The following is a 16,708-nucleotide window of genomic DNA, read 5'->3' on the forward strand; positions in this document are numbered from 1 at the left end:
GTACTACACTCTACTATACTGCACTGTGTTGACATGTACTACACTCTACTATACTGCACTGTGTTGACATGTACTACACTCTACTATACTGTACTGTGTTGACATGTACTACACTACTATACTGTACTGTGTTGACATGTACTACACTCTACTATACTGTACTGTGTTGACATGTACTACACACTACTATACTGTACTGTGTTGACATGTACTACACTCTACTATACTGTACTGTGTTGACATGTACTACACACTACTATACTGTACTGTGTTGACATGTACTACACTCTACTATACTGTACTGTGTTGACATGTACTACACTCTACTATACTGTACTGTGTTGACATGTACTACACTCTACTATACTGTACTGTGTTGACATGTACTACACTCTACTATACTGTACTGTGTTGACATGTACTACACTCTACTGTACTGTACTGTGTTGACATGTACTACACTCTACTATACTGTACTGTGTTGACATGTACTACACTCTACTATACTGTACTGTGTTGACATGTACTACACTCTACTATACTGTACTGTGTTGACATGTACTACACTCTACTATACTGTACTGTGTTGACATGTACTACACTCTACTATACTGTACTGTGTTGACATGTACTACACTCTACTATACTGTACTGTGTTGACATGTACTACACTCTACTATACTGTACTGTGTTGACATGTACTACACTCTACTATACTGTACTGTGTTGACATGTACTACACTCTACTATACTGTACTGTGTTGACATGTACTACACTCTACTATACTGTACTGTGTTGACATGTACTACACTCTACTATACTGTACTGTGTTGACATGTACTACACTCTACTATACTGTACTGTGTTGACATGTACTACACTCTACTGTACTGTACTGTGTTGACATGTACTACACTCTACTATACTGTACTGTGTTGACATGTACTACACTCTACTATACTGTACTGTGTTGACATGTACTACACTCTACTATACTGTACTGTGTTGACATGTACTACACTCTACTATACTGTGTTGACATGTACTACACTCTACTATACTGTACTGTGTTGACATGTACTACACTCTACTATACTGTACTGTGTTGACATGTACTACACTCTACTATACTGCACTGTGTTGACATGTACTACACTACTATACTGTACTGTGTTGACATGTACTACACTCTACTATACTGTACTGTGTTGACATGTACTACACACTACTATACTGTACTGTGTTGACATGTACTACACTCTACTATACTGCACTGTGTTGACATGTACTACACTCTACTATACTGTACTGTGTTGACATGTACTACACTCTACTGTACTGTACTGTGTTGACATGTACTACACTCTACTATACTGTACTGTGTTGACATGTACTACACTCTACTATACTGTACTGTGTTGACATGTACTACACTCTACTATACTGTACTGTGTTGACATGTACTACACTCTACTATACTGCACTGTGTTGACATGTACTACACTCTACTATACTGCACTGTGTTGACATGTACTACACTCTACTATACTGTACTGTGTTGACATGTACTACACTCTACTATACTGTACTGTGTTGACATGTACTACACTCTACTATACTGTGTTGACATGTACTACACTCTACTATACTGTACTGTGTTGACATGTACTACACTCTACTATACTGTACTGTGTTGACATGTACTACACTCTACTATACTGCACTGTGTTGACATGTACTACACTCTACTATACTGTACTGTGTTGACATGTACTACACTACTATACTGTACTGTGTTGACATGTACTACACTCTACTATACTGTACTGTGTTGACATGTACTACACACTACTATACTGTACTGTGTTGACATGTACTACACTCTACTATACTGCACTGTGTTGACATGTACTACACTCTACTATACTGTACTGTGTTGACATGTACTACACTACTATACTGTACTGTGTTGACATGTACTACACTCTACTATACTGTTCTGTGTTGACATGTACTACACACTACTATACTGTACTGTGTTGACATGTACTACACTCTACTATACTGTACTGTGTTGACATGTACTACACTCTACTATACTATACTGTGTTGACATGTACTACACTCCACTATACTGTACTGTGTTGACATGTACTACACTCTACTATACTGTACTGTGTTGACATGTACTACACTCTACTATACTGTACTGTGTTGACATGTACTACACTCTACTGTACTGTACTGTGTTGACATGTACTACACTCTACTATACTGTACTGTGTTGACATGTACTACACTCTACTATACTGTACTGTGTTGACATGTACTACACTCTACTATACTGCACTGTGTTGACATGTACTACACTCTACTATACTGTACTGTGTTGACATGTCCTACACTCTACTGTACTGTACTGTGTTGACATGTACTACACCCTACTGTACTGTACTGTGTTGACATGTACTACACTCTACTATACTGTACTGTGTTGACATGTACTACACTCTACTGTACTGTACTGTGTTGACATGTACTACACTCTACTATACTGTACTGTGTTGACATGTACTACACTCTACTATACTGTACTGTGTTGACATGTACTACACTCTACTATACTGTACTGTGTTGACATGTACTACACTCTACTGTACTGTACTGTGTTGACATGTACTACACTCTACTGTACTGTACTGTGTTGACATGTACTACACTCTACTATACTGTACTGTGTTGACATGTACTACACTCTACTATACTGTGTTGACATGTACTACACTCTACTATACTGTGTTGACATGTACTACACTCTACTATACTGTACTGTGTTGACATGTACTACACTCTACTATACTGTACTGTGTTGACATGTACTACACTCTACTATACTGTACTGTGTTGACATGTACTACACTCTACTATACTGTACTGTGTTGACATGTACTACACTCTACTATACTGTGTTGACATGTACTACACTCTACTATACTGTACTGTGTTGACATGTACTACACTCTACTATACTGCACTGTGTTGACATGTACTACACTCTACTATACTGTACTGTGTTGACATGTACTACACTCTACTATACTGTACTGTGTTGACATGTACTACACTCTACTATACTGTACTGTGTTGACATGTACTACACTCTACTATACTGTACTGTGTTGACATGTACTACACTCTGCTATACTGTACTGTGTTGACATGTACTACACTCTACTATACTGCACTGTGTTGACATGTACTACACTCTACTATACTGCACTGTGTTGACATGTACTACACTCTACTATACTGCACTGTGTTGACATGTACTACACTCTACTATACTGTACTGTGTTGACATGTACTACACTCTACTATACTGTACTGTGTTGACATGTACTACACTCTACTATACTGTACTGTGTTGACATGTCCTACACTCTACTGTACTGTACTGTGTTGACATGTACTACACCGTACTGTACTGTACTGTGTTGACATGTACTACACTCTACTGTACTGTACTGTGTTGACATGTACTACACTCTACTGTACTGTACTGTGTTGACATGTACTACACCCTACTATACTGTACTGTGTTGACATGTACTACACTCTACTATACTGTACTGTGTTGACATGTACTACACTCTACTATACTGCACTGTGTTGACATGTACTACACACTACTATACTGTACTGTGTTGACATGTACTACACTCTACTATACTGTACTGTGTTGACATGTACTACACTCTACTATACTGTACTGTGTTGACATGTACTACACTCTACTATACTGTACTGTGTTGACATGTACTACACTCTACTATACTGTACTGTGTTGACATGTACTACACTCTACTATACTGCACTGTGTTGACATGTACTACACACTACTATACTGTACTGTGTTGACATGTACTACACTCTACTATACTGTACTGTGTTGACATGTACTACACTGACTACTACACAAGTACACTCCACTTCTACTTCAAATACTAGACAAGTACACTGACTAAATGTTATATTTTTATTATTTAAATTCTTCATAAATGTTATATATTTAATATTTAAATCCTTCATAAATCTATTTTTATTATTAAATGTATTATTGAAATTCTTCATAAATTTAATATTTTTATTATTTAAATCCTCCATAAATGTTACATTTTTATAAATGAAATTCTTTATAAAAAAATAATTTTTATTATTTAAATCCTTTGTTGTTGTTATATTTTTATCATCCAAATCCTTCATAAATGTTTTATTTTTATTACTTAAATCCTTCATAAATGTTAAATATTTAATATTTAAATCCTTTATAAATGTTATATTTTTATTATTTAAATTCTTAATCAATTTTATAATTGTATTATTTAAATCCTCCATAAATGTTATATTTTTATTATTTAAATCCTCCATAAATGTTACATTTTTATCATTGAAATTCTTCATAAAAATTCTATTTTTATTATTGAAATCCTTTGTTATTGTTATATTTTTATTATCTAAATCTTTCATAAATGTTTTATTTTTATTATTTAAATCCTTTATAAATGTTAAATATTTCATATTTAAATTATCTATAAATATTTTTTTTAAATTTAAATTCTTCATAAATGTTATATATTTAATATTTAAATCCTTCATAAATCAATTTTTATTATTTAATTTATTATTGAAATTCTTCATAAATGTAATTTTTTTATTATTTAAATCCTCCATAAATGTTACATTTTTATCATTGAGATTCTTTATAAAAAAATGTTTTTTTTATTGTTTAAATCCTTTGTTATTGTTATATTTTTATTATCTAAATACCTCATACATGTTTTATTTTTATTATTTAAATCCTTCATAAATGTTAAATATTTAATATTTAAATCTTTAATAAATCTTATATTTGTATTATCTAAATCCTTCGTGTTTTATTAATATTATTTAAATCCTTCATAAATGTTAAATATTTAATATTTAAATCCTTAATAAATCTTATATTTGTATTGTCTAAATCCTTCGTGTTTTATTAATATTATTTAAATCCTTCATATATGTTAAATATTTAATATTTAAATCCTTCATAAATGTTATATTTTTATTATTTAAATTCTCCATAAAAGTTCTATTTTTATTATTTAAATCCTCCATAAATATTATATTTTCATTATTTAAATTCTCCATAAATGTTATATTTTTATTATTTAAATCTTCCATAAATGTTGTATTTTTATTATTTAAATCCTCCATAAATGTTACATTTTTATCATTGAGATTCTTTATAAAAAATTTTTTGTAATTGTTTAAATCCTTTGTTATTGTTATATTTTTATTATCTAAATCCCTCATACATGTTTTATTTTTATTATTTAAATCCTTCATAAATGTTAAATATTTAATATTTAAATCCTTAATAAATCTTATATTTGTATTATCTAAATCCTTCGTGTTTTATTAATATTATTTAAATCCTTCATAAATGTTAAATATTGAATATTTAAATCCTTAATAAATCTTATATTTGTATTATCTAAATCCTTCGTGTTTTATTAATATTATTAAAATCCTTCATAAATGTTAAATATTTAATATTTAAATCCTTCATAAATGTTATATTTTTATTATTTAAATTCTCCATAAAAGTTCTATTTTTATTATTTAAATCCTCCATAAATATTATATTTTTATTATTTAAATCCTCCATAAATGTTGTATTTTTATTATTTAAATCCTCCATAAATGTTACATTTTTATCATTGAGATTCTTTATAAAAAAAAATGTTTTTATTGTTTAAATCCTTTGTTATTGTTATATTTTTATTATCTAAATCCTTCATACATGTTTTATTTGTATTATTTAAATCCTTCATAAATGTTAAATATTTAATATTTAAATCCTTCATAAATGTTATGTTTTTATTATTAAATTCTTCATAAATGTAATATTTTTATTATTTAAATCCTCCATAAATGTTATATTTGTATTATTTAAATCCTCCATAAATATTATATTTTTATTATTTAAATTCTCCACAAATGTTTTATTTTTATTATTTAAATCCTCCATAAATATATTTTTATTATTTAAATTCTCCATAAATGTTATATTTTTATTATTTAAATCCTCCATAAATGTTATATTTTTATTATTTAAGTCCTCCATAAATATTATATTTTTATTATTTAAATTCTCCATAAATGTTTTATTTTTATTATTTAAATCCTCCATAAATATTATATTTTTATTATTGAAATTCTCCATAAATGTTATATTTTTATTATTTAAATCCTCCAAAAATATATTCTTATTATTTAAATCCTCCATAAATGTTATATTTTTACTATTTAAATCCTCCATGAATATTATATTTTTATTATTTAAATTCTCCATAAATGTTTTATTTTTATTATTTAAATCCTCCATAAATATATTTTTATTATTTAAATTCTCCATAAATGTTATATTTTTATTATTTAAATCCTCCATAAATGTTTTATTTTTATTATTTAAATCCTCCATAAATATATTTTTATTATTTAAATTCTCCATGTTATATTTTTATTATTTAAATCTTCCATAAATGTTATATTTTTATTATTTAAATTCTCCATAAATGTTATATTTTTATTATTTAAATCCTCCATAAATATTATATTTTTATTATTTAAACTCTCCATAAATATTATATTTTTATTATTTAAATTTTCCATAAATATTATATTTTTATTATTTAAATTCTCCATAAAAAAATGTATTTTTATTATTTATGTGACAATTGTGTAAACCCCAAGTCGAGAGCAACCCCAGGATGCAGACATGAGTGTACTACAGTTGTGTACTCACAAAAGGTGCTCCTCACAGGAGGGAACAAAAGGCCACGGTGCAAAAAGGAGAAGATAAAAACTAGCATGTATAAAAACTAGCATATATAAAAACTAGCATATATAAAAATTAGTATATATATAAAAATAAAACAAAGTTGGGTGGGAGTTGCAAGACGTGTTACCTCCCAAGTATACACCAAGCTGGATGGCACCAGGAGAGGTCAGGATCACAAGCATGGAAGTCATCAGATGTGGAGTGGCATCATCGAGTGGCATCACCGAGTGGCATCCAGCTGCCAAGGTGCTGCTTAAATAGTAAATTAGGAGCAGCTGTGCACGTCTCATGATGGAAGACAGGAAGTCTCAGGGGAAGAGGAGTAATGAGGTCAACTAACAAGGTCAACTGCACCAACAAAGGAAAACTGAATACAAACCACAAGGTGGCAGCAGCTGCTGTTAAATAAGTGTACTTGAATCAAGTGGCAATGTTAAATAAGTGTACTTGAATACAGTGGCAATGTTAAATAAGTGTACTTGAATCAAGTGGCAATGTTAAATAAGTGTACTTGAATCAAGTGGCAATGTTAAATAAGTGTACTTGAATCAAGTGGCAATGTTAAATAAATGTACTTGAATAAAGTAGCAATGTTAAATAAGTGTATTTGAATAAAGTAAAAGTGTGAAATAAGTGCACTTTAATAAAGTAGGTGCACTTTGTGTTAAATAAGTGTACTTGAATAAAGTAATAATGTTAAATAAGTGCACTTGAATACCGTAGTAGTGTTAAATAAGTGCACTTTAATCAAGTAGGTACACTTTGTGTTACATAACTAAGTGTACTTGAACAAAGTAGCAATGTTAAATATTTGTACTTGAATAAAGTAATAAGGTTAAATAAGTGCACTTTAATCAAGTAGGTGCACCTAAATAAAGTGTTAAATAAGTGTACTTGAATAAAGTAAGTGTTAAATAAGTGCACTTGAATACAGTAGTAGTGTTAAATAAGTGCACTTGAATACAGTAGTAGTGTTAAATAAGTGCACTTGAATCAAGTAGGTGCACTTTTGTGTTAAATAAGTAAGTGTACTTGAATAAAGTAGCAGTGTTAAATAAGTGTACTTGAATAAAGTAATAGTGTTAAATAAGTGCACTTTAATCAAGTAGGTGCACCTAAATAAAGTGTTAAATAAGTGTACTTGAATCAAGTAGGTACACTTTGTGTTACATAACTAAGTGTACTTGAACAAAGTAGCAATGTTAAATATTTGTACTTGAATAAAGTAATAAGGTTAAATAAGTGCACTTTAATCAAGTAGGTGCACCTAAATAAAGTGTTAAATAAGTGTACTTGAATAAAGTAAGTGTTAAATAAGTGCACTTGAATACAGTAGTAGTGTTAAATAAGTGCACTTTAATCAAGTAGGTGCACTTTGTGTTAAATAAGTAAGTGTACTTGAATAAAGTAGCAGTGTTAAATAAGTGTACTTGAATAAAGTAATAGTGTTAAATAAGTGCACTTTAATCAAGTAGGTGCACCTAAATAAAGTGTTAAATAAGTGTACTTGAATAAAGTAATAGTGTTAAATAAGTGCACTTTAATAAAGTAAATACACTTTAAGTGTTAAATAAGTGCACTTTATTAAAATAGGTGCGCTTAACGTGTTAATAAGTGTACTTGAATAAAGTAATAGTGTTAAATAAGTGCACTTTAATAAAGTGGGTACACCTAAAGGGTTAAATAAGTGCACTTTATTAAAGTAGGTGCGCTTAAAGTGTTAAATAAGTGCACTTGAATAAAGTAATAGTGTTAAATAAGTGCACTTTAATAAAGTAAGTACACCTAAAGTGTTAAATGAGTGCACTTTATTAAAGTAGGTGCACTTAAAGTGTTAAATAAGTGCACTTGAATAAAGTAGGTGCCCTTAAAGTGTTAAATAAGTGTACTTGAATAAAGTAATAGTGTTAAATAAGTGCACTTTAATAAAGTAGGTACACCTAAAGTGTTAAATAAGTGCACTTTATTAAAGTAGGTGCGCTTAGTGTTAAATAAGTGCACTTGAATAAAGTAAGTGTTAAATAAGTGCACTTTAATAAAGTAAGTACGCCTAAAGTGTTAAATAAGTGTACTTTATTAAAGTAGGTGCGCTTAAAGTGTTAAATAAGTGCACTTGAATAAAGTAGGTGCCCTTAAAGTGTTAAATAAGTGTACTTGATTAAAGTAGGTGCGCTTAAAGTGTTAAATAAGTGCACTTGAATAAAGTAGGTGCCCTTAAAGTGTTAAATAAGTGTACTTGAATAAAGTAATAGTGTTAATTAAGTGCACTTTAATAAAGTAAGTACACCTAAAGTGTTACATAAGTTCACTTTATTAAAGTAGGTGCGCCTAAAGTGTTAAATAAGTGCACTTGAATAAAGTAGGTGCCTTTAAAGCGTTAAATAAGTGTACTTGAATGAAGTAGCAGTGTTAAATAAGTGCACTTGGAGTGGTAAAGGACAAGAGAGGTTTGTAGGCAAAAAAGGGGAGTTTATTTTGAAAGGATGAAGGTCCTGTTCTCTGACTATGTTACACACCAGCTGTGATCTTCATGATGACAAATGTTGTTGGAGATGTCAAATAAACTCAAGTTGGATTCAGCAAAACCACTTTTAGTCTAGAAGAAGTACAAGTAACCACTTTTAGTCTAGAAGAAGTACAAGTAACCACTTTTAGTCTAGAAGAAGTACTAGTAACAACTTTTAGTCTAGAAGAAGTAGAAGTAACCACTTTTAGTCTAGAAGAAGTACAAGTAACCACTTTTAGTCTAGAAGAAGTACAAGTAACCACTTTTAGTCTAGAAGAAGTACAAGTAACCACTTTTAGTCTAGAAGAAGTACAAGTAACCACTTTTAGTCTAGAAGAAGTACAAGTAACCACTTTTAGTCTAGAAGAAGTACAAGTAACCACTTTTAGTCTAGAAGAAGTACAAGTAACCACTTTTAGTCTAGAAGAAGTACAAGTAACCACTTTTAGTCTAGAAGAAGTACAAGTAACCACTTTTAGTCTAGAAGAAGTACAAGTAACCACTTTTAGTCTAGAAGAAGTACAAGTAACCACTTTTAGTCTAGAAGAAGTACAAGTAACCACTTTTAGTCTAGAAGAAGTACAAGTAACCACTTTTAGTCTAGAAGAAGTACAAGTAACCACTTTTAGTCTAGAAGAAGTACAAGTAACCACTTTTAGTCTAGAAGTACAAGTAACCACTTTTAGTCTAGAAGAAGTACAAGTAACCACTTTTAGTCTAGAAGAAGTACAAGTAACCACTTTTAGTCTAGAAGAAGTACAAGTAACCACTTTTAGTCTAGAAGAAGTACAAGTAACCACTTTTAGTCTAGAAGAAGTACAAGTAACCACTTTTAGTCTAGAAGAAGTACAAGTAACCACTTTTAGTCTAGAAGAAGTACAAGTAACCACTTTTAGTCTAGAAGAAGTACAAGTAACCACTTTTAGTCTAGAAGAAGTACAAGTAACCACTTTTAGTCTAGAAGAAGTACTAGTAACAACTTTTAGTCTAGAAGAAGTAGAAGTAACCACTTTTAGTCTAGAAGAAGTACAAGTAACCACTTTTAGTCTAGAAGAAGTACAAGTAACCACTTTTAGTCTAGAAGAAGTAGAAGTAACCACTTTTAGTCTAGAAGAAGTACAAGTAACCACTTTTAGTCTAGAAGAAGTACAAGTAACCACTTTTAGTCTAGAAGAAGTACAAGTAACCACTTTTAGTCTAGAAGAAGTACAAGTAACCACTTTTAGTCTAGAAGAAGTACAAGTAACCACTTTTAGTCTAGAAGAAGTACAAGTAACCACTTTTAGTCTAGAAGAAGTACAAGTAACCACTTTTAGTCTAGAAGAAGTACAAGTAACCACTTTTAGTCTAGAAGAAGTAGAAGTAACCACTTTTAGTCTAGAAGAAGTACAAGTAACCACTTTTAGTCTAGAAGAAGTACAAGTAACCACTTTTAGTCTAGAAGAAGTAGAAGTAACCACTTTTAGTCTAGAAGAAGTACAAGTAACCACTTTTAGTCTAGAAGAAGTACAAGTAACCACTTTTAGTCTAGAAGAAGTAGAAGTAACCACTTTTAGTCTAGAAGAAGTACAAGTAACCACTTTTAGTCTAGAAGAAGTAGAAGTAACCACTTTTAGTCTAGAAGAAGTACAAGTAACCACTTTTAGTCTAGAAGAAGTAGAAGTAACCACTTTTAGTCTAGAAGAAGTACAAGTAACCACATTTAGTCTAGAAGAAGTACAAGTAACCACTTTTAGTCTAGAAGAAGTACAAGTAACCACTTTTAATCTAGAAGAAGTAGAAGTAACCACTTTTAGTCTAGAAGAAGTACAAGTAACCACTTTTAGTCTAGAAGTACAAGTAACCACTTTTAGTCTAGAAGAAGTAGAAGTAACCACTTTTAGTCTAGAAGAAGTAGAAGTAACCACTTTTAGTCTAGAAGAAGTACAAGTAACCACTTTTAGTCTAGAAGAAGTAGAAGTAACCACTTTTAGTCTAGAAGTAGAAGTAACCACTTTTAGTCTAGAAGAAGTACAAGTAACCACTTTTAGTCTAGAAGAAGTAACAACTTTTAGTCTAGAAGAAGTACAAGTAACCACTTTTAGTCTAGAAGAAGTAGAAGTAACCACTTTTAGTCTAGAAGAAGTAGAAGTAACCACTTTTAGTCTAGAAGAAGTAGAAGTAACCACTTTTAGTCTAGAAGTACAAGTAACCACTTTTAGTCTAGAAGAAATAGAAGTAACCACTTTTAGTCTAGAAGAAGTACAAGTAACCACTTTTAGTCTAGAAGAAGTACAAGTAACCACTTTTAGTCTAGAAGAAGTAGAAGTAACCACTTTTAGTCTAGAAGAAGTACAAGTAACCACTTTTAGTCTAGAAGAAGTAGAAGTAACCACTTTTAGTCTAGAAGTAGAAGTAACCACTTTTAGTCTAGAAGAAGTACAAGTAACCACTTTTAGTCTAGAAGTAGAAGTAACCACTTTTAGTCTAGAAGAAGTACAAGTAACCACTTTTAGTCTAGAAGAAGTACAAGTAACCACTTTTAGTCTAGAAGAAGTACAAGTAAGCACTTTTTAGTCTAGAAGAAGTACAAGTAACCACTTTTAGTCTAGAAGAAGTACAAGTAACCACTTTTAGTCTAGAAGAAGTAGAAGTAACCACTTTTAGTCTAGAAGAAGTACAAGTAACCACTTTTAGTCTAGAAGAAGTACAAGTAACCACTTTTAGTCTAGAAGAAGTACAAGTAACCACTTTTAGTCTAGAAGAAGTACAAGTAACCACTTTTAGTCTAGAAGAAGTAACCACTTTTAGTCTAGAAGAAGTAGAAGTAACCACTTTTAGTCTAGAAGAAGTACAAGTAACCACTTTTAGTCTAGAAGAAGTACAAGTAACCACTTTTAGTCTAGAAGAAGTAGCAACTTTTAGTCTAGAAGAAGTAGAAGTAACCACTTTTAGTCTAGAAGAAGTAGCAACTTTTAGTCTAGAAGAAGTAGAAGTAACAACTTTTAGTCTAGAAGAAGTAGAAGTAACCACTTTTAGTCTAGAAGAAGTAGCAACTTTTAGTCTAGAAGAAGTAGAAGTAACAACTTTTAGTCTAGAAGAAGTAGAAGTAACAACTTTTAGTCTAGAAGAAGTAGAAGTAACAACTTTTAGTCTAGAAGAAGTAGAAGTCGTCCCTTTGAACCAAAATGTCAGCAAAAGTTTCCAAAGAGACTTGGAGAGCGGCAACTGGCACAAAATGGCCGCCCGACTGCACTTTGCTACGTTCCCTCATGTCGCTAGCAGTTTGTTAGCATGCTAACAACTTCCTGTTCCGTCCACTTCCGCGTTCTCCGTCTCGTCACGTTCCACTTTTTGACAAATCTCCGGGTGTCGGCCACCAGAACCCGGCGTGCTGCGTTCAAAGACGGTCGGGATTTTCCTGTCCTGCTGATAAATTCTTCTATTTAGATTCTTATATAAACTTCTTTTTAGTGGCAACAAAACAAAACAAAATAAAAGCTTTCGACTACAAAAACATTCAGGAGGAGGAAGTAAGCGGCACTAAAACCATGCAGACGCCACCTGGTGGTTACATCGCTCATGTGCTGAGGCAGAGGGGCTTGTCCCTTCAAAATAAAAGCATCAGCCGGCGGCGGAGGCTGAACTTTTTCCAATGTTTTTCCCTCCTAAATCCAAACCTTCTCGGCGGAAGGCGAGTGGAAACAAACACACACTGGACAGGTTAAGAAATGAGACAACATAGAAATATATCAAAAAGAAAAGAATAAAAACACAAATTGACACTGTGCTCTTCATTGTGGGGGCCTGGGGGGGCGGGGGCGGGGGGCGGGGCTATCTACAAGAGTTGGAGTCTTCGGCTGAGGTCAAAGAAGGTTACAGGTGAAATGTGAGGAACCTGCAGGAAGACGGAAGTGGTTTCAGCTCAGGGCGGGGCTAAGGGAGGAGTCGGCCAGACGTCCAATCGCGTGGCTGGAAAGAAAAGAGCTTCCGAGTTGTAGTTCTTGAGTCTGGGAAGCGAGAGGCGGCGCCGTCGGCGGGGTTTGCCCACGGCCCCGCTCAGAGGATGTGCTCGGGGGCCATGGCGTGCTGGATCTGCTGGGGCTGGAGCGGGGGCGGCAGCTGCAGGGGCAGCAGCGCCTCCACCATGTTGTGGCAGCGCGGCGGCGGCGTGCCGGTGCCCCCGCCGCCGCCGGCGGGGCCGTCGACCATGTCACCGCCGTGGAAGAAGTAGTCGCTCTGCACGATGAAGGACTCCACGACCGCCTGGTTGAGCTTGGTGGTGGACAGGGTGTCCTTGTTCTCGAAGTCGGGTCTCATCAGCGTGGGCCAGAAGCAGATGGACAAGTTGTCCGCCGTCATTAGCGTGCTTTTACTGTGCTGACTCACCCTGAAACACAAAGAAACCCAAAGTCATTTCGCCAGACACGCACCCGCCCAGAGGTGCTTTCACCCAGGACAATAGATCCAACAACGATCTTGACGATACCAATGAAGATAGGAGTCACACCCATCCATCCATCCATCTTCTTCCGCTTATCCGAGGTCGGGTCGCAGCCTAAGCAGGGAAGCCCAGACTTCCCTCTCCCCAGCCACTTCATCCAGCTCTTCCCGGGGGATCCCCAGGCGTTCCCAGGCCAGCCGGGAGACATAGTCTTCCCAACGTGTCCTGGGTTTTCCCCGTGGCCTCCTACCTGTCGGACGTGCCTGACGGCTTGCCAGCTCCTCCACATTGAGAGGAGCCAGATGAGGTGGTTCAAGCATCTGGTCAGGATGCCACCCGAACACCTCGGGCGCGTCCGACCGGTAGGAGGCCACGGGGAAGACTATGTCTCCCGGCTGGCCTGGGAACGCCTCGGGAACCCCCGGAAAGAGCTGGATGAAGTGGCTGGGTTGACCAGCCACTTCATCCACCTCGGAGACCTGCTGCGGATATGGGTACGGCCTGGTGCGAGATTTACACCTTCTCCCCCGGATTTTCAAGGGCCAGCGAGAGCTCACCGGACATCGCCGCAACCGTGACGCTTTCCAGGGCGCGGGCCCCTCTCTCGGGACGAACCAGCCACTGGATGAAGTGGCTGGGGAGACCAGCCACTTCATCCAGCTCTTCCCGGGGGATACCGAGGCGTTCCCAGGCCAACCGGGAGACATAGTCGTCTCAACGTGTCCTGGGTCTTCCCCGTGGCCTCCTATCGGTCGGACGTGCCCGAGGCGTTCGGGTGGAATCCTGACCAGATGCTTGAACCACCTCATCTGGCTCCTCTCAATGTGGAAGAGCTGGCTTATGTAGCCGAGGCTCGGACCGCCAAATGCCCTGCCTTCGGCTGCCGCCCAGCTCACAACGCACCCGACCTCTATGGCCCCTCCCATGAGTGGTGAGCCCATTGGAGGGCAGGAACCGCGTTGCCTCTTCGGGTTGTGCCCAGCCGGGCCCAATGAGCACAGGCCCGGCCACCAAGCGATCGTCATCGTGCCCCAACTCCGAGCCTGGCTCCAGAGGGGGACCACAGTGACCCGCGTCCAGGCGAGGGAAATCGGAGTCTCCATCCATTTTCTACCGCTTATTCCCTTCGGGGTCACGGAGGGCGCTGGAGCCTATCTCAGCTACAATCGGGCAGAAGGCGGGGTACACCCTGGACAAGTCGCCACCTCATCGCAGGGCCAACACAGATAGACAACATTCACACACTAGGGACCATTTAGTGTTGCCAATCAACCTATCCCCAGGTGCATGTCTTTGGAGGTGGGAGGAAGCCGGAGTACCCGGAGGGAACCCACGCAGTCACGGGAGAACATGCAAACTCCACACAGAAAGATCCCGAGCGCAGGATCGAACCCAGGACCTACGTATTGTGAGGCAGACGCACTAACCCCTCTTCCACCGTGCAGCCATGAAATCTGAGTCTCGGTTTTTGTAATTCCATAGAAGTCTTCGAGCTGCTCTTTGTCTGATCCCTCACCTAGGACCTGTTTGTCTTGGGAGACCCTACCAGGGGGCATGGAAGCCCCCGGACAACATAGCTCCTAGGATCATTGGGACATGCAAACTCCTCTACCACGATAAGGTGGCAGCTCAGAGAGGAGACGAGTCACACCCATACTGGCTTATCCCCCTGGCACAAATCAGCCAGGAGAAAGTGTGCGGACCACCACTACCACGACTCTGATCCTGACAAACAATTGATGAACTTTTCCTCCTCACCAGGACTACACCCGACTGCTGCGCCGCATGCCTTACTGAGACCTGGCTGGACTATACCGTGCCTGGTCCACCCGGCTTCACTCTCCATCGAGCCAACAGCTGTCAAAGAAGTCTAAAGGCGGAGGCATCTGCTTTTTGGTCAACCACAACTCTCCAGAGTTCCTGCTCCCCCTACCTGGAATATATCAGCGTTAAACTCCGACCCTCCGTCCCGGCGTATACATCCAACCATCAGCCAGCGCAGCCATGTCAGAACTCTGCCTATATATCCTCGGTGGAAAATTCAAACCCAGATGCGGTTGTCATCGTTGTTGGCGACTTTGACCACACCAATATGTCTGTGGCCCTACATCCAACAGGTCACTTGCGCGACTAGGGGCGATGACTCGCTGGACCATGGCTATGTGGCAATAAAGACGCTTGCCGTTCATTCCCGCGGGCGCCACGGTGTGGATTGGTTCACGTGGTGCTCCTTCTCGTGCCGAAGTACAGACCGACACCTAAGTCCACCAGTGTACAACCCAGAACTGTTCAAAGCCCAGGAATTCCGTAATACCATTTCTCAATTCAACGTGTTACTACTTCAACATTTCCTGACCGATTGGGGAAATTCCAACACCAACCATTTCAACTCATTCAGACCATTCAAGTTTTTTTTTACCAATTTCAAAAAAATTCCAGCTTTTCCCAAAATTACCCAAATTTTGGGAAATTCCCATTGAAACCAATAGGACATTCTTCAAAGTTCTACAACTCCCACATTTTTCTTCAGCCTATTTGGGAATGGCGGGCCTTCGCTGGAAAAATTCCAAAAATTACCAGATTTCCCAGAATTCCAGGTTTTCCGTGACATTTTTACCATTCAAAATGAATTGGCCATTTTTCAAGCTTCCACCATTTCCACATTTTTCAACCAATTCAAACCATTCCACCTTCAACATATTCCACCATCCTGTAAATTCTTAGTGTTTTTTTTCCCAAGTTCAAAAAAATTCCAGGATTTTCCAAAATTCCTGCTTTTCCAAAGCCTTATTTCCACCCTTTTTTCTGGCAACTACTCCTCCCACATTTTTCAACGCATTTCAAGCGTTCCACCGTCAAAACAATACTCTTAATCAGGACAAAAAACAAAGTTGT

The 16,708-nt window shown here is 36.2% G+C and overlaps 1 protein-coding gene across 1 annotated transcript in view; it reads right to left on the reverse strand.

Annotated features, from left to right (window-relative positions):
• Positions 1–12,022: 12,022 nt before the first annotated feature.
• LOC133640355 (rho GTPase-activating protein 5-like) overlaps positions 12,023–16,708 on the reverse strand; it is a 77,987-nt gene continuing 73,301 nt past the window's right edge. Inside the window, exon 7 of the mRNA XM_062033726.1 lies at positions 12,023–13,759. Within this exon, the coding sequence (XP_061889710.1) occupies positions 13,429–13,759 (331 nt within the window). The 3' untranslated portion in view covers positions 12,023–13,428. The remainder of the gene's footprint in view (positions 13,760–16,708) is intronic.

This window comes from Entelurus aequoreus, linkage group LG23, assembly GCF_033978785.1.
Source record: "Entelurus aequoreus isolate RoL-2023_Sb linkage group LG23, RoL_Eaeq_v1.1, whole genome shotgun sequence".
Taxonomy (NCBI): Eukaryota; Metazoa; Chordata; class Actinopteri; order Syngnathiformes; family Syngnathidae; genus Entelurus; species Entelurus aequoreus.